The sequence below is a fragment of the Amia ocellicauda genome, chromosome 11, assembly GCF_036373705.1.
Source record: "Amia ocellicauda isolate fAmiCal2 chromosome 11, fAmiCal2.hap1, whole genome shotgun sequence".
NCBI lineage: Eukaryota > Metazoa > Chordata > Actinopteri > Amiiformes > Amiidae > Amia > Amia ocellicauda.
In genome coordinates, this window is record NC_089860.1 from 25752711 (window position 1) to 25776023 (window position 23313).

Sequence of the window (23313 nt, forward strand, 5' to 3'; positions counted from 1 at the left end):
CTTCTCCTATTCCTACCCATATCTAGGATTTAGCTATTATCTCACTTGCCAGAGCACTTGCTAGCTCATTGTACTTAAGGTATACTTATTTTAATTTGTTATGTTTCTTGTGTAAACTGTAAGTCGCCCTGGACAAGGTCATGTGTGAATAAATAAATAATAATTGTTCTCCCTTACTAATTTGAAAATATAATGGGAAATTGTGTGTGTGTGTTAATATTGTGACTGTGTGTGTTTACTGTTGCCACTGCCCTGTCCCTCAGCACTGGCGTCCCTCACTCCAATCTCGATATTTCAAAATGTAAATTCTGAGTTTGAGAGAGAGAGCATAGCAGGGCACCTCGTGTGTGGCAGGGGGCAAGGTGTAGGGGTCAGAGGTCAAAGGTCACTTTCCCTCTCCTTCTCCCTCTCTCTCTCTCTTTCTCTCTCTCTCTCTCCAGCAGCAGCAGTCTATGTAGGCTCTTGTTGACTCCTCGTGTTTTGGGCCCTGGGGCCTGGCTGAGTCTTTGATGTATTTTTTATGTGTTAAATCTGCAGTGGGGTGGGGGGGGGGGGGGGGTGCAGGGGGGCAGGCGCAGCTTCAGGGCTGATGCTGTAAATGGGTCTGTTGTTGAGCCATGGAGCGAGGGATGAGAGATGAGAGGAGAGAGGAGAGAGGGATGATCATGATGCTGCGATGCCACCAGCGACAGGCTGTCATGGGATCCTTTTGTGGGGGTGGGGGTGGGGGTGGGGGTGCGGGGGGAGGTGGAGAGGGAGGATATTACTGGGGCTTTCTATCCGTCTGTCTCCCCAGCACCTCTGTGAGATTATTACTATTATTACTATTACTACCGAGAATGTAGGATATGCCACACACACACAAACAAACACACAATTGCATATGCACACACACACACAAATTGGACATGCACATGCACACATAAGCACTCACACACACTGACTCACACACATAGTAACACACTGCCACACACACATTATCTGTCTTGTTTCTCATTATTATAAAAAAAAATTGTAATGTACTTTGCTTCCTGCGTTTCTGCTCCTGCCCAGTTTAGGAAGTGAGTCAGTCTCTGCTAGCCTTCCTGCCGATGAGAGAGAGACAGTGAGAGAGAGCCAGAGAGAGAGGGAGGGAGGGAGGGTAGGCTGAAGGAGGATAAACACTGAGAGGAGAGAGGAGGAGTGACTGAGGTAGGAAGGCAGTGAGGGGGGTGAGACAGAGAGAGAGAGGGAGCAGCCTGGTCGGTGTGACAGCACAGAGCCCCACTGCACGGTAAGAGCCGTAGTCGTAGCCGGGCCGGTAGAGCGATGAGGACGAGATGAAGAAGGAGATGGCGCTAATGTGGAGCACTGTGACGGAGAGAGGGCAGCGGGGAGGCGGCTGCCCGGGAGCGGAGCGGCGCCTCTCGCTTCCTCCTCTGCGGCCGGCAGAGAGAGCAGACAGACTGATACAGCGGCATTGCTGTCTTACATAACACAGCTACAGAGACATTAATCCTATTACCGATACACTGTATTATTATTATTATTATTATTATTATTATTATTATTATTATTATTATTATTATACTTTAAAAAAACTGCTTTTTCTTGTTTCGGTGTGTTAGCGTTGCATTCCGGTGCAGAATTACAGTGTGTGTGAGAGTGTGAGTATCGGATGTTGGTGAGTTATTATTATTAAAAAATATTGTATATTGATTGGGGGGTGTTTTCGTTGAAAGTACAGACGCAACTCAACAACAACAACACAACTACACCTCAGCACAGCTGCACAGCCACACGACTGCACACCAAGAGTCAAACTCATCAACTCACAGACTCACCTGCACACTCAGATATACTGCACTCACTCTCTCACACACACACACATGATTAGTATGATCATTATGATTATTGTTATCGGGGTTGCTGGTGGTGGTGTTGCTCCTGGCCTTGGCAGTGCGCAAGTCCGTTGCGTCGCTGTCCTTCAGCACCACACGCTCGGGCACGACGATCAAGCGGGAGAGCCTATTGGTACAGGAAGGGGGGGGTCTGGCGCTGTACATCACAACACTGCCGCTGCCGTGTGAACCTGAAATGCAGCCCTCAAGTAAAAATGTATTATTTTAGGTATGTGCAAAGTCTAAAATTGTAAATTCGGAATTGGACGGGTACCCCTGAGATGTTGGAGTAACCTGTCCCTTAGTATAGAGACAGGCAGACAGAAAGACAGAGACAGATATTTGAATTCCCAGTAGTGTATATAGTTGTGTACAACCAGTGTCCTCTCCCTCCCCTTCTCTCATTCTCTTTCTCCCTCTCCCTCTCTCCCCCTCTGTCTTGGCAGGTCATGTTTGGGCTTTGTCCAAATCAAGCCCTGAACCCAGCATTTGTGGGGGTCGGAGGTCAGGGGTCTGAAAGTGGAGGAGTAGGGGGTGTGTCCTCATCCTCCCTGCATCTCCTGAGCAACCTGCAGTCAGACAGGAAGTGCAGTGTGGCCCCTGACAAGGATGGCAACTTCAACTTCCTGGGTCAAGAGGAAGAGCAGGAGGGGAAAAGAGGGATGGAGGGCCTGAGCCTGGTGACCCCGGTGATCCCGCTGACTCGTGATGAGAACCTCAACCAACTGGACCCCCCAGCCCAGAAGCAGCAGAGCCAGCAGAACCACCCGGCCCGGCCCAGTCTGCCTCCCCGCCTGCCTTGCTGGAGGAGTCTGGAGCCAGTGCCTGAGGGGGGAGAGGAAGTGGTGAGAGTGCCGCCCGAGGGAGAGGAGGGCCGAGGCAAAGTGGACCAAGAGGGAGAGAGGGAGGGGCTGGAGGAAGGGAGGGAGGAGGAGGAGGAGGAGGAGGAGGGAGAGGGGGATGAGGAGGACGATGAGGAGGAGGAGGGGGAAAGTGGCTCAGAGTTCAGCTGCAGGTCCAGCAGCTCCTCCTCTTCCTCTTCCTCATCCTCCTCTCTGGGCATGGAGAGCGGGACTGAGGAGGGGGGGGCGCTGGGCTGCATTTGGGAGCGTATCTGCAGGGGGGGGCCAAGAGCGGCAGAGCAGCTGGCCAGCTCGAGGACTCCGCTGCAGGAGGGAGACGTAGAGAAGGAGGGAGAGGAAGGGAGGGAGGAGGAGGAAGGGGAAGTGAAGGGGTCAGACTCTGGAGCAGGAGTGGGTTTGCTGCCACCCCCCCCAGGCCCCCCAGTGTCAGACTCGGACTCAGACCCTAGCCTGGTCCTACCTGAGCTGCTGCAGGCCGTGTGGACACTGCGGGACCGTGAGCGCTTCAAGGCCCAGGAGAAGGAGCGGCACCAAGTCCAGCTCACCATGTACCGGCGCCTGGCCCTGGTGCGCTGGGTCCGTGGGCTGCTGGCACGGGTCCGAGAGCAGCAGGGCCGCCTGCAGGGCAGCTATGACATCATCCTCACACACCGGAGGGAGCTGCTGCGTCGGGGGGGCAGGGCCAGCCAGGCATAGGGGTGGCGTGGGGAGAGAGGGAGGGGGAGAGAGAGACTGCAGGAGGTGGGTAGCACACAGCTCTCTCTGAACCCACAGCCCTGCCCCACAGTGACCCTGACTCCTCCTCTGCCCTTGACTCACACCCCACACTGACACCCACACTCACACAAACACCCCCAAGCCGTGTTATTAAGACACTGTATGCCACTGTATCTCCTGCTGTGCTCTGTACCTACTCAGCCCTCACCATACTCTGTACTTCAGTGCAGCCTGTATGTCTCTCTGCTGTCTGTTTGACTGTGGTTTAATAAACACTGTGATCTGTGATCTGGGGTGTGTGTTTCATTGGGCACTGGCAAGGAGGGGGCCAGGGGCAAAATGTTAATTAGAAGAGCTGACATGACTTGAAACAGAAGAATATCTTCGGTTCAGAGACACCAGGGTATTTAAAACATGCATACCCTGAACTTATCGATCAGACAGCACCCATAACCTGTCCAGCTATCCATTCTGTCCATCTTTCCATCAGTCCTGGTCTATGGAGTACACACTGGGCTGCAGCCCCTCAGCTCAGCCATGTGCACAGCTGGTATTGAAGAGTGAGCTTCCTGCTCAAGCACAGAGACATGCTGGCAGCCTGAACCACTCCAGACCAGCTGTTCACACAGTATACACAAATATACACTCACCTAAAGGATTATTAGGAACACCATACTAATACGGTGTTTGACCCCCTTTCGCCTTCAGAACTGCCTTAATTCTACGTGGCATTGATTCAACAAGGTGCTGAAAGCATTCTTTAGAAATGTTGGCCCATATTGATAGGATAGCATCTTGCAGTTGATGGAGATTTGTGGGATGCACATCCAGGGCACGAAGCTCCCGTTCCACCACATCCCAAAGATGCTCTATTGGGTTGAGATCTGGTGACTGTGGGGGCCAGTTTAGTACAGTGAACTCATTGTCATGTTCAAGAAACCAATTTGAAATGATTCGACCTTTGTGACATGGTGCATTATCCTGCTGGAAGTAGCCATCAGAGGATGGGTACATGGTGGTCATAAAGGGATGGACATGGTCAGAAACAATGCTCAGGTAGGCCGTGGCATTTAAACGATGCCCAATTGGCACTAAGGGGCCTAAAGTGTGCCAAGAAAACATCCCCCACACCATTACACCACCACCACCAGCCTGCACAGTGGTAACAAGGCATGATGGATCCATGTTCTCATTCTGTTTACGCCAAATTCTGACTCTACCATCTGAATGTCTCAACAGAAATCGAGACTCATCAGACCAGGCAACATTTTTCCAGTCTTCAACTGTCCAATTTTGGTGAGCTTGTGCAAATTGTAGCCTCTTTTTCCTATTTGTAGTGGAGATGAGTGGTACCCGGTGGGGTCTTCTGCTGTTGTAGCCCATCCGCCTCAAGGTTGTACGTGTTGTGGCTTCACAAATGCTTTGCTGCATACCTCGGTTGTAACGAGTGGTTATTTCAGTCAAAGTTGCTCTTCTATCAGCTTGAATCAGTCGGCCCATTCTCCTCTGACCTCTAGCATCAACAAGGCATTTTCGCCCACAGGACTGCCGCATACTGGATGTTTTTCCCTTTTCACACCATTCTTTGTAAACCCTAGAAATGGTTGTGCGTGAAAATCCCAGTAACTGAGCAGATTGTGAAATACTCAGACCGGCCCGTCTGGCACCAACAACCATGCCACGCTCAAAATTGCTTAAATCACCTTTCTTTCCCATTCAGACATTCAGTTTGGAGTTCAGGAGATTGTCTTGACCAGGACCACACCCCTAAATGCATTGAAGCAACTGCCATGTGATTGGTTGGTTAGATAATTGCATTAATGAGAAATTGAACAGGTGTTCCTAATAATCCTTTAGGTGAGTGTATAGTGGTGAAAATCATAATCATAATCATAATAGTTTTTCAGATGTTTAAATACGGTGTTGTTCTCCAGTGTCACGCCGCGCTGTGCCAACAGACGGCACAAGAGTGGTAGAGTTGAAACCGCCTGTTTCAACTGTGTGATTCAAGGGCTAGTTGTTGTACCTTAGCAGGACACAAGATGGCGGCAGTGGGACAGAGCTGCAGTCCCCCTGGAGTCTTTGAGCGCTGCAAGATAAGTTTACAGGTGCAAAATATAAACTGGCAAGCAAGTGAGCGGTGCGTGTATGCGGGTGGGGAGGGTATTATTAGACTGATAAACAGGGGGAGAGAAGAATCAGAATTAGGAAGCACAGCCCTCCCCCCCGTATTCTCTCTCTCTCATATATTTTTTTCTTATTTCTTCCTGTCTTTCTCGGGTTGGGTCTCTCTTTGCCACTCTCTGTCTTTCTCCTTTTCTATAGTGCACAGACATACAAAGACAGTAATACATGTCTTTACATATATTTAAAATGTGTACACTTGTAAAATATGTAAAGTTATTGAACTCTTTTTTAACTTTATATCTTATTGTATTTATTCTATTGTCTTTACTATACCTGTAAATGTGTACACTTGTGTAAACTTGTCATCCCAAAAAAGCTTGTTTTGAATTTGAATATGACAGACTGTTTATTAAGTGAAAGTATTTTACATTTTACAAATAAAAACATTCAACATGACAGTATGACAGACTGACAGACATACACAAGCAGATTGACACACAGTACAGCCCCTCTCCACACACACCTCACCCTCCCCTACAAGCCGCAGTCAACACACTCAGGGGTCAGGGGTCAGCACTGTGGGTCGGTTGACCTTTACCCTTTCAGAACCTTTTCTCTGTGTTTCTGTCATTCTCCCTGTGTTGCTCTCTCTCTCCCATCTCGTATCCCCCCCCGTGTTGCTGTGCATTGCTGGTTTGGCGTGTTCCAATGGCCTTGGGAGTTCTGCTGGTGTGGAAACAATCGCTCCTGACAGTGGGGGGGGGTCGATGGAGGGGGGGTGATGGTGGCCTGAGGCTCTCAACATAGAGAGAGTAAAGAGAGAGAAAGAGACACACACACCATGTCACAACACACTACACAGCAACACAACACACCACAACACGCCACAGCATACCACACTGTCTGACTGGAAGGAAGTCAGATTATGCCACTACATAGCAACCAACACAGACCTGTGGTGTAGTGGTAAAATATTAACCATTACTATACCATTAATGAGCCAAGAATTAGACTGCAACACATTGTATTATAATGTTAATATTATTATTATTAATAATAATTAATAATAATAATAAAAAGTATCATACGTTACTAAGAAATGTCATACAGGAGCAAAAAATGATATATCAGACAGAAAAATGTCATACTCAATCATAAGGTTTCATACAGGGAAAACAAGTGTCGCTGGAGACAAAAAACATAATATTGCAGTTCGTTGTTTGCAAGTTTCAGTGAAATGCCATGCTATCATGTCATTATTACTGAAGTCTTTATTTACTACCTAGTCTGTTGCCCTAGAGAAGCTTATCAATTTATACCATCAAGTATACCATAATATACTGTATTGCATACACTGTATTTGATTGTAATATACTGTATTGGACTGTAATATGCTGTACTGCAGTGCGATACACTGTGCTATAATACTCTATATTGTAATACTTGTACTATACTATATATTATAAAGTACTGTATTGTATTGTATTGTATTGTGCTGTACGGTTCTACATTATAACATTTCAACTACAACTCTAATTGTGTTACTAAACACAAACCCAAGGCCATAATTTCTCAGGGAATGTGTATATGAATGTTTATTTGTATGTGTGTGTGTGTGTGTGTGTGTGTGTGTGTACCTCCACATGATTGTGTTTGTACCACAGTACACACTACACTGTGTTTTTACCATAGTACACCATACTACAGTTGGTCTGTACAGGTCTATCCTCCTGATTCACTGCTCCAGCTCATCCCAGAGGTGAGGGCTCTGTGCAGGGCTGTGAAATGTTTTCAGCACCATGTTATAGTGTGCTGTGTTACATTAAACCTAATTAACTGTACTGCATTGTGCTATACCACACCATATAAACTGTACTGCACTGTACTGTACTATACTATACGAAAATCTACTCCTTGGACCCACTGTGTTCTGCTTGAAGTTCTGTGACAGGGTGTTTTATTGTGTTGTATTGTGCTGTACTGTGATGTGTCCAAAATATTGCATCATTGCCAGAGTGCAGAACGAGATATATTTCTGTGCCTGCCTATGTCTGTCTGTCTATATGTGTAGCAGTGACTCTGAGCAGCTCTCTCTCTGTCTGTCTGTCTGTCTGTGTGTGTCTGTCCGGTGACAGTGGGAATGCAGGGCGGCCGTCTCAGCTGCCTCGGCCGGTTTAACCAGCTAATAAATATGAAAACAGCGGGTTAAACGTTTATTCGCCTCCGTGGATGACAGGATTAATCCTCTCTATAGAGTCCCATGCAGATCCACAAACCTCATAATGCCCAATGTTGCCTCATAAAATCGTGTCGGACAAAAGCGTCAGTAAAGGGGGCTTTTTCACGCATAAAGGGTTTTGAGTGGGGCCATTCACGGCGCGATGGGCGCGTCACGCCCGCCGGATAATCCGCCTCCCCCGTGACCATGGCGCTCAAAGCAGCAGGTGCGTGTGCCGGCACACGGGGGGCGTGCAGCCCGGGAGGGGCGACGTGAGGCGGGCGGGAGCCGGGGGGAGCGGGCTCGGCCAGGGCAGGGCAGGCAAGACAGCTGCCGGGAGGGATTCGTTCAGGCGATTGTCGCTTCCATTTGTGTAACTCTCTTTCCCTGTTCTTTGTGTTTCTCTTTCTTTCTCTGTCTGTTTTTCTTTCAGCCCCCTTGAGATGAAGTGGTCTCTCATGTCCTCAACCCCCCCCACTCCCACTCACCACACACACACTCAGTCACTCTCGCAGCCCGTCGCAGTTTACAGAAGCAAAGAGCCGCTAAACGGCGACACCCGGGAACAATGGGCCGGCGAAAGGGTGCCCAGCCCGCCTCAGACCCGTGAAATTGCGGATTACCCCCCGAACTCCGCCGCCCAGCCCGGGTTTAGGCATCTACACACAGCGGAAACCCGCGGCTCTGTGCGAGCCAGCCCCCACTCTCTGTCCCGCTCTCACTCGGCCATCCGCCCGTTGTTTTTAGGTTTGTTAGTTTCTGTGTTGTTTTCTTATTGCGGTGAACGCTGTTTTGTGAGTGATCGTGGTCAGTGTGACAGCTGGTCGGCTCTGACTGTCGCTGATACAATATTACTACTTGTTGATTCGTGGCAGCGCTCTCTACAGCCATGCTGCACTGTGCACCAACCTGGCAGCCAGGCAGTGTCAGTGTGTCAATCAGCGTCTGTATCAGTCAGTGTGTGTGTGTATGTCATGTGTTGTGTGTGTGTGTGTGTGTGTGTGAGAGAGAGAGAGAGAGAGAGAGAGAGAGAGAGAGAGTGTAAGTGAGTGAGTGTTGTTAACCCTGAGGCTATGAGATTCTCTCCCTAATCTGTAAAAGTCCAAGCCTGGGCCCCCCCACCTCATGGCCGCAGGGCAATGGACACTAATCCCCCCCCAGCCCGACAAGCACAGACACACTGACACACAGTATAGCTGGGGGAGGGTGTCAGTGTCTGGGTGTGTGTCTGTGTGGTAGCAGCTAGTTTGCTGTGCCCAGGGCAATTCCTGTGTGTGTCTGTGATAAACAGAACTGTGAGGAAGCATAGAGAGGGGGAGGGGGGAGGGGAGCAGAGCAGGTGAATAGGAACCGTGTAAATCTGCCTCTCATTGCTCCCATCCTTCTCTCTCTCTCTCTCTCCATCCTTCTCTCACAGTCTCAGGATATGTGTCAATGTGTAGTAGTACAGCAGGATCTCCAGCCCTGGTCCCAGAAAGACACAGTACAGCAGGTTTTATAGCTGAATTTATATAGACTGGGACCACATTATTGCTACTGCTCTGAGCAAGGAACGCACAGGGGCATCAGAGCCCAGTGAGGGAGCTGTGGGTGCTGAGGGGCTGAGAGGCAATTGTGAAGGGGGGGGAGTGATCTGTGAGTGACAGTTCACAAAGTGACAGGGGTCCTCACTTGATTTTGATCTAAGGAGTACCTTATAAAAGTTGATGGACTGGGAGGGGGTCCAGGACCAGGGCTGGACATGCTATAGACACTGCAAGACTGCCCCCCCAGGTCAGACTGGACTACAGTGTGATCTCTGTCATCATTGTGTTCAATCTCTCTTGCATGTATACTGAGTCTGTCCTTCAGTAAGCAAGAGTTACAGTGTCTGAGGCTGGGGCAGAGGTGTGAAGAGGAGAGAGAGACAGGGGAGGGGGTTCTGTGTGTCTGGCACTGAAAGGGTTAACCCTGTGAGATACCCCACCTCCTTCCCCAGGACCCCCAGGTCTCTCTATCTCTCATCGTCTTGAAAGAGAAAAAAAAAAAAAAAACAGAGGAGGAAGGAGAGCGAGGGGGACGTGGTGCAGAATGGCCTGGGAACAGCGCCGTGCAGCAGGATCTCACACATGAAAGTAAATGATTAAAATAATTAAATCCTCTGAGCTGACGAGCCGGAGTGCAGGCTGGCCGGCGGACATTCGCGGGTAATTAGTTAATTAATCCAAATGCAAATGACGAAGCCCTAACACACAGTCAGGCTGAACAGAGATGGCAAAGGAGAGAGGGAGGGAATAGAAAAGGGTCTGTGAATCTACTGTATAACACTCACACACACACTCAGTGTACAGTACACACAAACTGTAAAATACTCAGAGTAAATAATATAATACACTGTGCAACACACTACATAATAATACCCAGCCCTGGATTAGGGTGTCTGCTAAGAAATAAATAATAATAATAATAATAATAATAATAATAATAATAATAATAATAATAATAATATACACAGTATGTAATGTGTATGAATCAGTTTCTGTTGTGCAATCTGTATTGTGTGTAGGGTGTGTTGTACTTTTTGCTGTGTGTAGTGTACAGTGCATACTGAACAATGTGTGTGCAGGTGTGTTGGCATGAGTGTCACAGTGTGTGTGCGGAAATATCAAATATCCATATTACAGTTTTATTAATAATATCTCATATCTGACATTGAAAACTTCTTCTTCCAATTCCCTGACACCACTCACCGTCCTCATGTGATTAGACACAGACACCTCAGCCACATTTGCCAGGGAAATGCTGAGGCTGGTTTCTGCTCGTCCATTGGTTCTTTTGTAGCATGTGACCGCTGGCAGGCGAGCGTGCGAAGGCCTGCGTGTCGCAGGGTTGTGACGTCTAAGTCCAGCGTCCGTGTCTCCATATTTGCTGTGTAATATTAAGTTACGTCCGGTTTGCGATCCGACAGAAAGCTGAGACAGAACACTTACGGGTCTGAAACACTAACATAGTGAAACAGGGAGACCCGTTCGCCCGGTAAACGCTCCGGTTTTGAAGATGGAATATCTAATCGGAATCCAGGGGCCCGACTTTGTTTTAGTCGCCGCCGACAATGTGGCCGCCAGCAGCATCATCCAGATGAAACACGGTACGGCTACTGCTGTTGACTTTCTCTCAAAGCACAGTTACCATGTGTCTAATCACGCCGGCAATAATTTCGACCTCTCCCGGGTCAGAGCTCTTTTCTGGGCAGCGAGTCCGCGATCCAGCAGCTTGAAAAGACAGAAATCTGGAGTTAGAGCAGGAAGACGGTGGGGGTAGGGTTTACACTAGGCCGGTCACGGATGCCGCAGTTCTGGAAGAAGTCCCGAAAGAGTTATAGAAAGGTGACTGGTTTCACTGTGGGACTGGACATCTTAGAGTGACGATTAGGTACAAGACGGTATGAAGACCCGAACAGGAGTCAGAAGATGCTCTGTGTTTTGGTGCAGTGGAGGAGGGGGGCAGTTTGGAGTGGTACCCGACACACTGAAGATGTTTTTTCATTAATAAAACTTAAACCGCTCAATTTGGCTATTATTGTTATTGTTGTTATTTATTATTATTATGGGTGTTGGTGGTGGCAGTAGTAGTACTGACAATTCAGTAGTTATGAGGGCCGCACGGTTGCTGTGCGTCGTTACTCAGCACAGTGAAAGTGAAAGTTGCAGATTGACTGACCGAGATTGACGGATTATCCGAGCTGCGCGTCTCACTGCCACCGGTTACAGTCTGCTTGGGCCAAACATGTATTAATACCAATTCTAATAACTGATCATTCTTAATGATTAATTGGTTATTTCAAATTTTTCTCTTCACATTCAAATCCCCATATGTATTTAAACCTTATAGTGTCAAAAGTTGTATAATGTACAGTAGGATCTGGAGAGCTATGGTACACGAGAGAAAGAGCTCAGTGTGTGTGTGTCTATGACAATGTGTGACTGTTTTCTGCCTCCCCAGACTATGACAAGATGTTCAAACTGAGTGAGAAGATCCTGCTGTTGTGTGTAGGCGAGGCGGGTGACACTGTGCAGTTCGCAGAGTACATCCAGAAGAATGTGCAGCTGTACAAGATGAGGAACGGTGAGATGTGCTCAGTGTCAGTCTGAGTATTGATGTGCATCTGTCGCTCCTCCGTGGAGAGAGGAGATGGAGAGGTGGCTGGGATAGAGACAGAGAAACTGTTCTTCCTCACCCTTTCCCTCTCAAATATAGTTTACAGCACTATTCATGTCAGCACTGCTATGTAAATATAGTGGATTACACAGTACTGCACTAAAGCACAGCTTTTTTTTTGTAGATCAGCTTCACTCAAAATAAATTAATTCAAATGTAATACAAAAATAGCTTTTTTTTTTTTTTTTTTTAATTTCCCTAAGAATACCCCAATGTAAAGAAATACATTAATCAAGCAGGATCATGCTATAGTAAAGCACAGTACAGAGACGCACTCTGTGACATACATACAATACTAACACACCCACACACACAATATTAACACTGACACACACTCTCACTGATACACACGCATTAAGACTAGTACACACAATATTAACATTGACACTCTCTCAGGGTAAACGGGGCAATGGGGAACAATTCATAAAGTCATTATACAGTTAAGAGCTTAACACATATTGATAGACTCTCTCTCTCTCTCTCTCACTCTCTCTCTCTTAGGGTATGAGCTCAGTCCTGCTGCTGCCGCCAATTTCACACGGAAGAACCTGGCAGACTACCTGCGGAGTCGGGTCAGTGTCCTTCCCTCTTACCCCACTTCCCTGTGTCAGTGGATGGTGTGTGCATATCAGTGTGTGTCAGTGCAGTGTATATCAGGGTGTGTATCAGTGCAGAGAGAGCATGGGGCCCCTGTCTCCTCACTCAGGTACAGCACACCTGCGCCCTGCTCATGTGTCCCAGGCTGTGTCCCGGGGGCAGTGTGTGTGCGTGTTGTTGTTGTGTTTTTCTGTCCTCGCTTCTCCATGCTGTCTCTTAATTTGTTAGGAACATGTTGCCGGCGCCTGTCACAATAGCAGAAGGGGAAAATAATTACAAAAAATAATTAAGGTGGCTCATTAAGGAGTGCTGAGCAGAGGGCCCCCTGGGACAGGCCTGCACCTGGGGGACACTTGACACACTGACTGATATACTGATTGAATGATGCAGACTGATACACTGACTGACTGACTGACACACTGACTGTGTAAGTTTCTTTGTCACTATATTCATATCAGTGTGTTACTGAAGTTAATCAGTGTGTCATTAGAGCCCGGGGCCCAGGTGTGGTTGAGGGGAGCTGCCTGGTCCCATGAGAGCAGTGGTGTAATTAGCTGGAATTGATGGTTTGGTAGCGACACTGATACTGTAAGCATATTGACAGGTGCGTGTGTCTGTGAGTGTGTGTGTATCTGCCACTCCTCTGGGGAGACAGGATAGGGAGGGGTGGCTTTAATAGAGACTGTTCTCTATCTCTTAGGACACACTCTCCCTCCCTCTCCCTTTCCCACTCTAATATAATACTATGCATTTTAGCACTGCTACAGAATTACAGTGCATTATAGTGTGTCACAGTACTGCACTAAAGCACAGTATTGCAGGAAAGCAGAACACAGTGTGACTATTGCGGTAAAGTACAGTAGCACAGTACAGTGTACACTGCTGAATAGTGTGACACTGTGCCCCTAAATGCATATAGTGTGTGTCCATAGTGTACACAGTACTGAGGGCTCGCCTTCAATCTCAGTGTGTCTGCTCCCCATATCTCTGCTTCCATTTCTCTCTCCTTTGTTGTCACTTGTACTTTAAATTCTAACCCCTCTCTCTTTCTTTCTTTAAAATAATTTGAATGCAAAAAAGCGTTATTGGCATGACCAAGTTACATCAGTGTACCAAAGCAGTGACAGACCGGTCCAGTGCTCAGGAACAGGGCAGTGGGGAACAATTAATAAAGTCATTATACAGTTAAGAGCTTAACGCATATTGATAGACACTCTCTTTCTTTCTATCTCTCTCTCTCTCTCGGTGGGAGGTCTGGGGGGTGTGACGGTGTGAGATGCATGTGCTCCGGGCTCCATCCTGTGATGTGAGCGAGAGACACTGCAGGGGAGGAGGCGTTGGGGGGTGCCTGAGTCAGTGTCATTGCACCCCAGACACTCAGTGCACAGCCCCCGCAATCCGACTGGCACAGGGAGCCGAGTCTAAAACAGCCCAGTTCCAATGCACACTACTGCTGGAGCGCCCATGCCTGCCCCGACAGAAGGAGGGAGAAGAGGGAGAGAGAGACTGAGAGGGACAAGATAGTGAGATAGGGAGGGAGAAAGAGATGGAGACAAAGAGAGGGACACCAGAGGGAGACATGCACTGAGTGCTTCTGTGGCCTGCTTTGTGTGGGGGAGAGAATGAATGAGGCTTAGGTGATATATGGATGAAAATAGAGACTTAAACAGAGGCAGAGATATTTAAAGAAGGAGAGAGAGAAAGAAAAGTGCATTTGTTGCAAAGTTTTAATGAGGCTGATTGATGGGGGGGAAGGTGCCAGGGTACAGTGCGCTGGCACAGTGGGTGGGGGGAGGGGGTGACACAGCATTGCCACAGCGACCTTCCGCCAGATGTCACACTGCCATGCAACACCCTCGACCCCCCAGACCCCTCCCTCCTCCCTCTCTCGTTCTCTCCACTGAGCCCCGCGCTCCTGAGGAATCTTACACCTCCTCTTGTCGCTGACTCCCCTGCTGGGCCTGTTGTTGTTGTTGTTGTTTCCAGGGTTTTTTGTATTTATTCATTTTTTCCTTCCTATTCTCTGTGCTTTCTTTGTGTCTGTCTGTCTGTGGTTTGTGTCTGTGTGTCTATTGTGCATCTCTCTCTCTCTCTCTCTGTGTGTGCTCATCCATCTCCCTCTCTGTGCATCTGTGTTTGTGTGCTTGTGCACATAGGAGCTGCTAATAAGAGGCACTGTTAGTGGAGCTACACTTCCCCGTGGCACTGCAGGAGCTCTTATTTACCGTTTATTTTTTACTTAAACTTTTTAGTTCGTCAATATGTGCATAAATATAACCTCCTCCTTTTCTTTCTCTCTTACCCCCCTTTTCTCTCTCCTGTGCCAGTCACCTACCAAATCTCACCGTCAGTCGGTGTATTTTTCAGTGTATTAGTCAATATCAGTGTGCAGTGTGTGTAGTGATGGTGCTGTCCCTTTGCAGACGCCATACCATGTGAACCTTCTTCTGGCGGGCTGTGATGAGGCCGAGGGGCCGGCGCTGTACTACATGGATTACCTGTCCTCTCTGGCCCGCGCACCTTTCGCTGCCCACGGCTATGGCGCCTTCCTCACCCTGTCCATCCTGGACCGCTACTATCGCCCTGGTAAGCCTGTGGGGGACACGGCACTCCCCACTCTAGACTTGTGCCAAATATAGTTAAATATAGTTGCAGTTTAAAATATATAAACTCAACTGAAGCAATTAGTTGTTAATATGCAAACAATTATTCTACAAACAATATATGTATATATGAAGATATTTTCATTCCCAAATACAATAAAAGTTCAAATCTAATTATCAGTCTAAATGTACAATTATCCACCAAGCCTGGCAAATTAATCATGAGGGGTGAGGTGGGTTTCAGATGAGGAGCAGAACAACTAAACTTGCTCACTGTATCCACCTCAAAATCACACATGCTAATTAATATGGCCTTGATTATGAACCTGTCAAATGCAAATGCACATACCCTCACCTCTGTTCCTGTGTTGACATTCCTAAATCAAATGTCTGGTTTCTTGGCCTGTGGCTCAGTCCTGTGACTGCTCGTTCAGCTTGTCATGGTTGTTTAGTGGCATCACACATATCTATCAGCTGACTGTTGGTGTCCCAGGTCTACAGAGGATATCATGGGACTCTGCGATGCGCTTTAGCCGCAGGTGCAGCTGGTTACTGACGCGAGGTGAATAGGGACGAGGCCTCACCTCATCTCAGTTCATGATAATAGTGCGGCTGCCCTGTTTTCAAATGTCACCTGTGTGAAGAGTTTGTAGTAATCCAGTGTAATTCGACTACAAATATTTTTTAAACGCATATACTTGCTGATTTAGGTATTCAAATATTTTCAGTTACTTAGAGGGTATTTCATGATTTTCCAGTAAGTTACTTTCTCTTATATGCATTTATTTTAATATTTAGAACTATATTTTTCCCTGTTGTCTTGTCTCAAATTCAAATTGAGCTTTATTGGCATAAGTTTACCCAAGGGTTGCCAAAGCATTTGAAGATACAGTAAAGAGAATGGAATAAATCAAAAATAAAAGTAAAAAGTGAAATAGCTTTACAGCTTTTTCGGTCCGTTTTCTCACTCTGAAAGTATGGTGCTAGTAACCCTGTCTGTTAATAACTGTTAATATCTAATAATATCTGTAGATCTGACCCGAGAGGAAGCAGTGGAGCTGTTAAAAAAGTGCCTGGAAGAGGTGAGGACTGTCTTACTGACTGCCTATCTGTCTCACTGCCTGACTCTGTTGCAGACACATGCGTACAGTATGATCTCATGCTGATTTTCTCTCTCTCTCTCCCCCCCAGTTGAATAAGCGGTTTATCCTGCACCTTCCTTCCTTCACTGTGCGTCTAATTGACAAGGACGGGATCCACGACATGGAGAAACTGCCACTGGCTGCACCCTGACCTCTGACCCCAACCCCTGGCCTGCTTTTGTACTGGACCCCTTGTACCCCTTTTTAACCCCAATAAAGTCCATAACACACAGAGCCTCTGTTTGTCTGAGAGTCTGTGCATGTCTATGTATTTAATACTGTTTATTTGGTTTAGTATTTTACATTTCATAAAATAAAAACAATTCAATTTTTAATACTTGTGATTAAAATCATTAAAATATCAGTCCTTAAAATCACTTAAAAAAATTTAAAATCTTTGTGATTTTAACAAGAACAAAAACAATTAACTTTAAAATAAACGTGCCCAAAACAACAAAACAAACGTGATAAAAGCAAAAACTGCCCACCAACAAAAAGGTCAAATACATTGAAAATACTACTGTTTATTTGGTTGAAGTATTTTACATTTCGTAAATAAAAACAATTCAATATTTAATACTTATGATTAAAATCATTTAAAATATCAATTCTTAAAATCACTTAAACATTTTTTAAAATCTTTGTGATTTTAACAAAACTAAAACAATTAACTTTAAAATAAACGTGCTCAAATCAAATAAACAAAACGTGATAAAAGCAAAAACTGCACACCAACAAAAGGGTCAAATACATTGAAAATAACTGAAAATGCATTAAACAAAATAAAAAAACAATTAAAAAGGAAAAAATAGAAAACAAACAAAAAAAGTCTAATGCATTTTAAATTAAACCCAAAACGGTCAATGTATTTGACAACAAAATATAACAAAACTCTACCAAAAACCCTAAACAATTGTGATTTAAAAACAACTAAATCTTTAAAAACAATTAAGATTCGTTTTTTTTTTTTTTAATCTTTTTAAAACAGTCATCCGTAAAATCTTTAAAAGATCTTGGACTCGGGCTCCAGCAGGGGGAACTAACCGTCCCCGGAGGTGGGTCCCATCATGGGATCCTGAGCTCCCCCAGATCTTGTATGCGCCAGTTCTTATAGGCTTCCTCCTTGCCCCTCTGATGGACCTCCAGATTGACGTAGTCTTTTACAAACACCATGCCCCTCCGCGCGATGACGATCGGGTCCAGCTCCTGCTTATTGAACAAACAGATGTTCCGTCCCTCCCACAGTGCCTGCTTCACTGCGCAGACGACACGCCACCAGCACCTCAAGGTAGATGAAGAGATTCCCTTGGCTGGACCATACAAGATCTGCTGGGCGGTCGCCCGCGCAGGAACGGCAAACCTGTGGAGGAACGGAGAAAACAGGAGCCAGACCCTGTAGGCGGAGGGGCACTCTCTAAAGATGTGAGCCTCCGTCTCCTTCCCCAGGCAACCCTTATAGGGGCAGGTGTCATAAGGAGCTATGCCCCTTCTGTGCATGAACACTCGGGTGGGGAGACACCGACTCACAGCCATCCAGGAGACATCTTTCTGCGTGTTTGTGAGGCAAACGTGCGTAGCGTTAGCCCAGATAAACCGGCAGGTTTCGGGAGGGAAATCTTCTATCCGGCTGGTCTCCTGGGCAGATCTCATCTGACTACAGATGGTCTTGTAATCCCAGGAGGCCAGCACGACTTTATGGAGGCCTACTTCGAGCGCAAAGGCTCGGAGCGCCCTGTAGAACGGCGGGGGATCCCACGAGTGCGGCCTGGTGTTATCCATGGCGCAGAGGCCGAATGGTCTCAGGCTGCTGGCAAAATAAAAGCGGTTCATGAAACTCACTTTCTTGCCAGCAGCCTGGATGTTCTTGACCACATAGGCCAGCCCCTGCGCCTTTATCAGCCGCACAACGTCCGGGACCCCCCTGCCTCCATCCAGGGTACCCTTCACCATCTGCACTCTTTTCAGCCTCTCCATTTTGCTCTCCCAGACAAACCGAAATATAATTCGGGTCACTAGTTTTGCGATAACCTTGTCTGGGGGGAAGATCATTCCTACGTAGAGGAGTATCGGGAAGAGGATGGCCTTTACGACCAGCACCTTACCAGCCATCGTCAAGGTCCTTGTGCTCCAGCCGTGGATCTTCCTTTGGACCTTTGCTATGGCCTCCTCCCAGCTCCGGGTGCCCGTGTTGGTCCCGTCGATCGTGATCCCCAGAACCTTGATAGACGGCTTCACAGGGAACACGGTCGGCGGGCCCCGGCCGACAGGCCATGCCCTGGAGAGGTAGACCTCGCTCTTGGCCTTGTTCACAGCGGCCCCCGTCGCCCTGCAGAAGCCGTCCAGCAGTTCCTCGACCCTGGCCACGGACGGAGTGTCCGTGCAGACCACGGCCACGTCGTCCATATAGGCCAGGGCCTTCAGTTGCTCTCCGCCGGAACCCGGGAGATGGAAACCTGTCACCCGGACGTCCCGGCGGATCGCCTGCATGAACGGCTCCAAGCAGAGGACGTACAGCAGGGCCGACAGGGGACAACCCTGCCGGACCCCCGACCTGACCGGAAATGGTTCGGTCAGGTGGCGGTTCACAAGGACCCTGCTGCTTAGGCCGCTGTAGATGATCTTGACCCACTTCCTCAGGCCAAGAGCGAGACCCATCCTCTCCATAACGAGCTGCAGGTATTCGTGGCCCACTCTGTCGAAGGCTTTCTCCTGGTCCAAACTGATTAGGACCAGGGGAAGCCCTCTCTCGTTCGAGTAGGCCACGACATCCCTGAGCAGCATGGCGTTGTCGGCCGCCGATCTCCCCCGGGCACCACAGACCTGGTCGGGACCCACGACTTGAGGGAGTGGCCGCTGCAGCCGGAGCGTCAGTGCTTTGGCCAGTATCTTGTAGTCGGTGCACAGGAGGCTGACTGGCCGCCAGTTCCTCAGATCTTTCGGGTCTCCCTTCTTGTGAAGAAGGGAGAGGATACTCTTCTTCATAGAAGGGGCCAATCTGCCCTCTCTGTACATCGACCCCAGGACCTGGCCCAGATCTTCCTTAAGCACCTCCCAAAAGATCTTATAGAACTCAGCAGGGATCCCGTCGGGACCCGGTGTCCTTCCAGAGTTAAGACTCTTTATCACCTGGGAGAGTTCAGTGGTGGTGATCTCTGGATCCTCCTCCTCCTCCTCGTCCCCCTCATTGCGGGACTCCAACAGGGACAGAAAGTGATGGATCAGATTTTGATCCACCACCTTCTGGTCGTACAACTCCCTGTAGAAATCCCGCACCACTGTCTCAACTGCCTCTCTGCCCTCCACCTCTTGCCCCGAGGAGTCGATCATGGAGGACATTGCAGGCCGCCTCTCCTTCGTTTTCTTGAAGAAGAAGCGGCTGCATTTCTCATCGTCCTCCATGATGCGGACCCTGGAAAGGACCTTGATCTTCTCTTGCTCCTCCCGATAGAGGGCGGAGAGACTCAGTTTGACCCGGGCCACCTCCTCCGCTAGGTCGAAGCCTCTGAGCTGTAAAAGACTCAGGCGCTGGAGGCGGGCGTTTAGATGGGAATATCTCGCCCGCCTCTCGCGAGCTTTCCGTTTCCCCAGCTGAATGAAGTAGCCCTTGGTTCTTTTCTTCATCATCTCCCACCACTCTATGGGAGAATCAAAAAGGTCCTTCAGGGTCCTCCACTCCTCGAGGCGTCTGCTAAAGGTCTTAATCACACGAGGGTCATCGAGCAGAGAGGTGTTGAGCTTCCAGACCCCAGGCCCCGACTCCCGTGTGCTCGGAATGAGCACCTCTGTCGTCAGGAGCCTGTGGTCTGAAAAGAAGACCGCCTCCGAAGACATGGCGGTCCTCTCCAGTGGCTTGCTGAGGAGGACGAGATCTATCCTGGAGAAGGAGGAGCCAGAAGAACTCACCCAGGTGAACAAGGGGACCAGGTCCCGACCTGCGTCGCAGAGTTCAAAGTCCTCCACGAACGCAGCGAGGTCCCTGCTGGATCTATCGTTGCGGGGCTTACTCCGGTCTACATCCCTTAGAGCACAGTTGAAATCACCTGAAATGATAACTGGCAAGGTGCCGATCAGGAGCGGGCGTAGCTGAGGGAGAAAGAGGACTCTCTCTCTCTGGCTGGTGGGGGCATAGACATTGACCAGCCTCAATACAGCCCCCTTGTATTTAAAATCGAGGCTGGCCAGTCTGCCCGCCTCTATAACCTTAAATGTTTTTACTGCTAAGAAGGGGTTTTTCAGGAGTACGGCAATCCCGTCCGCTCGGGACACATTGGACCCCGACCAGAAGGATTCTCCTAGGGTCCAAGTGTCCCGGAGATCTTTATATTCTTTTTAGAACGGGATGCCGCACTCCTGCAAACAAATAATGTCTGCCTTCATTCCAGCCAGAGAGTTTAAAACATCGGTCCTCTTTTTCACCTCAGCAATGCTCCTCACATTTATTGAAATAATGGTTAATGCCATAATGGCTGTGAGGGCAATTACCCGCTCCGTAACAATCATGTAAAGAAACCTTTCTCTTCCCTACTCCTCTCTTCTCCCTCACCTAGCTTAGCGCTAGCACCCATCATTTCAATCATTTGCCTCACCGCTTGATCCTCTAGGAAGACTATGGGGGGGGGGCTCGGCTCCCGCCACCCGGTAAGGCTGGCAAAACTCCACTGGGCTCAGGGCCCGTGGTGCTGGAGGTTCTCCCTGGTTCCTTTGAGGCCGAGGCCCGACGAACAGATGGCAGGGCAGAGGCTTTATGTACGACTGGGGAGAAAACTGTGTAGACCCCGCTAGTTGTTCTTTTAACTAATGGTGGGGGAGGGGGTGGTCTCTCCCTTCCCGGCTGTCTGCCGCCGCAGGCCTCCTCCCCCAGCGCCAGTGACCTTACCATCACGTCCCTGATGTCTTTCTGGGAAAGGACACTGGCGCCGACTCTCATCTCCTGAGGACCTGCGGCTCTCCCACTACTGCCGGGAGGGCATACCTGACCCCTCCCCTGGGAGAGTCTCAGTTGTGGGGCAGGAGGAATGTTATTTCTAGGGGGCCTCTCATCTACCAGGCTGCCCACTCGGGGCAGTGGAGAAGGCCCACTATTCTCCTCTCCGGAGTCAGAGTGGGGCGTATAAAAATTAGAGGGAGGGGACTCTGGAGCGGGGGAGGAGCCGGCAGGGGGGGGAGAATCTGCAGAATGGACCCTTTTTTTCATCATACCCCCCCTACCCATGCTCCTCTTCTCTGCCCTCCTTCTCTTCCCCGCTACCACTGTCCACTCTCCCTCTGCCTCCACTTCTGACCCAGAGTCAGAGAGGGAGCCTATGAGGCTCCTGAGGATTGTTTCCTCTCTACCCCCATCTTGGGGTATCACCTTTGGAGGAGCCTCCGCTTGATTTTCTCTCTCTCCACCACCCCCGAGGGCCCGCGCCCTATTTGCATAGGAGGAGGGACAATTCCTAAAGAGGTGCCCTCCCCCACCGCACAGGTTGCAGGCCCTCTCCTGCTTGCAGGCCCTGGTCTGATGTTCTCCGCCGCAGACCTTGCAATTGACAACAGTACAGGCTGCGGCTAAATGACCCAGGGCCCCGCAGTTCCTACATAATTTGGGCATGCCATGATAAAAGACAAGCCCCCTATTTGCTCCTAAAACCACGGTGCTTGGTAGATGGCGTACTCCGCCGATGGCGGCCACTTCCACCTGCAGGCGCACCTGCCACCGCCGAGCACCGGTCCAGACCCCATCCTCATCATTAACTCTCCTGCTTTCAGACAGGATCTCACAGTGTCTCCTCAGCCATACTTCTACATCATGTTCTGCCACTGCTTCGTTGTAAAACTGAATAGCTACAATTTTAATTTCTCTATCTGTCAGGGCGTCGACCACAAAGTCATTCAGGGGCATGCTGTCTTTTTTTTCCCTATACAGGTTCCAAAAACTCTCCAGCACTTGAGGGTTCTTAAAGCTCACCTCAAACACGTCCCTAGGTCCAGGCAGTTTTACCACACAGTTCAGCTCAGAAGGGGCAAAGCCCAGGCCCCTCTGCAGCACGGACCTGCTGAACTCCAGCCGGGTGAGGGCCGCGGTCTCGGCTCCAGCCTCACGGCTGAAGCGCACCGCATTATGGCGACTCACACCGGCGGTTCGCTGGGCCATGCTGCGCTTTTCCTACCTGGGAGAAGGGTCGGGAGGCTCTCAATCCGGAGGTCGGGGCAAGTCCACCTGGCTGGGGAGCAGCTTCCACCTCCGGGGCTCTTGCAGGGAGCGGGCCTTGCGGGGAGAAGTCCGGGCCCTGGCTGCAGGAGGCCTCCCTCAGGGACGTTGCCGATCGGCCTGGTCGGTCCCTGGAATATTTATTTAAACTGTAGAAAAGACTAGACGGCAAAGAAGAGATGGACAGAACGTGTGGCAGGCAGAAAGATGGAGTGAGGGTTAGCTTCAGGCCCAGGTCGGCAGTGCAGGTGAGGGGAACACTGTAGGTGTCTCTCATGTTAATGTAGTGCTTGAGCTTTACATGTGAGAGGGAGGGAGGGGATGAGGGCTTGTTAACCCTGTGAGTTAGAGAGTCACTGTGACAGAACCCCCCCGATACTGTTCCTGGAGTGTGTGTGTGTGTGTGGCAGTCGGTGTGCGTCTCCTTGCTGTTCTGCAGGCAGGTGATTAATAAACATTAAACAATTACTCGTCTCCGGAGCGATGCAGTGTCGGGGGTTGGGGGGGGGGTGGGAACATATGCTCTGCCTCCAGGCACCGTGAGAGAAAGAACAGCATCCCCACTGAGAGAGGGAGGGAGAGAGAGGGGGTGGGGTGATGTTACACTGAGACAGGAGTGAGGGTGTGACGGAAAGGGACAGGTCAAAGGGTGAGCAGGAGGAGAGAGAGGGACACTCCGGTAAAGGAAGATAAAGAGGGAGGGAGGGGGGGCGAATGCAGAAGGAGTGTTAATCAAGTAGAAGAGGGTATAGACGGGGAGGTATAGAGAGGCAGAA

General features: G+C 49.1%; 2 protein-coding genes across 2 annotated transcripts; both read left to right on the plus strand.

The window, feature by feature from the left end:
• Positions 1 to 1157: 1157 nt before the first annotated feature.
• On the plus strand, positions 1158 to 3748 carry c19h1orf216 (chromosome 19 C1orf216 homolog). The gene is made up of 2 exons (XM_066717154.1): positions 1158 to 1273; positions 2327 to 3748. The coding sequence occupies exon 2, from the start codon at positions 2330 to 2332 to the stop codon at positions 3437 to 3439; it is 1110 nt and encodes a 369-aa protein (XP_066573251.1). The 5' UTR covers positions 1158 to 1273; positions 2327 to 2329; the 3' UTR covers positions 3440 to 3748.
• Positions 3749 to 10680: 6932 nt separating this feature from the next.
• Positions 10681 to 16578, plus strand: psmb2 (proteasome 20S subunit beta 2). Its single transcript, XM_066717155.1, has 6 exons — positions 10681 to 10932; positions 11787 to 11909; positions 12504 to 12574; positions 15023 to 15185; positions 16235 to 16284; positions 16394 to 16578. The coding sequence occupies exons 1-6, from the start codon at positions 10842 to 10844 to the stop codon at positions 16493 to 16495; spliced, it is 600 nt and encodes a 199-aa protein (XP_066573252.1). The 5' UTR covers positions 10681 to 10841; the 3' UTR covers positions 16496 to 16578.
• Positions 16579 to 23313: the final 6735 nt, after the last annotated feature.

What these genes read in the sequence shown, in the direction of transcription:
- c19h1orf216 (XM_066717154.1), top strand. Translation starts at nt 2,330, where the DNA reads ATGTTTGGGCTTTGTCCAAATCAAGCCCTGAACCCAGCATTTGTGGGG.
- psmb2 (XM_066717155.1), top strand. Translation starts at nt 10,842, where the DNA reads ATGGAATATCTAATCGGAATCCAGGGGCCCGACTTTGTTTTAGTCGCC. An exon ending in CATCATCCAGATGAAACACG is followed by an intron (nt 10,933 to 11,786) that starts GTACGGCTACTG and finishes CTGCCTCCCCAG; the next exon opens with ACTATGACAAGATGTTCAAA. An exon ending in GGACCGCTACTATCGCCCTG is followed by an intron (nt 15,186 to 16,234) that starts GTAAGCCTGTGG and finishes TAATATCTGTAG; the next exon opens with ATCTGACCCGAGAGGAAGCA.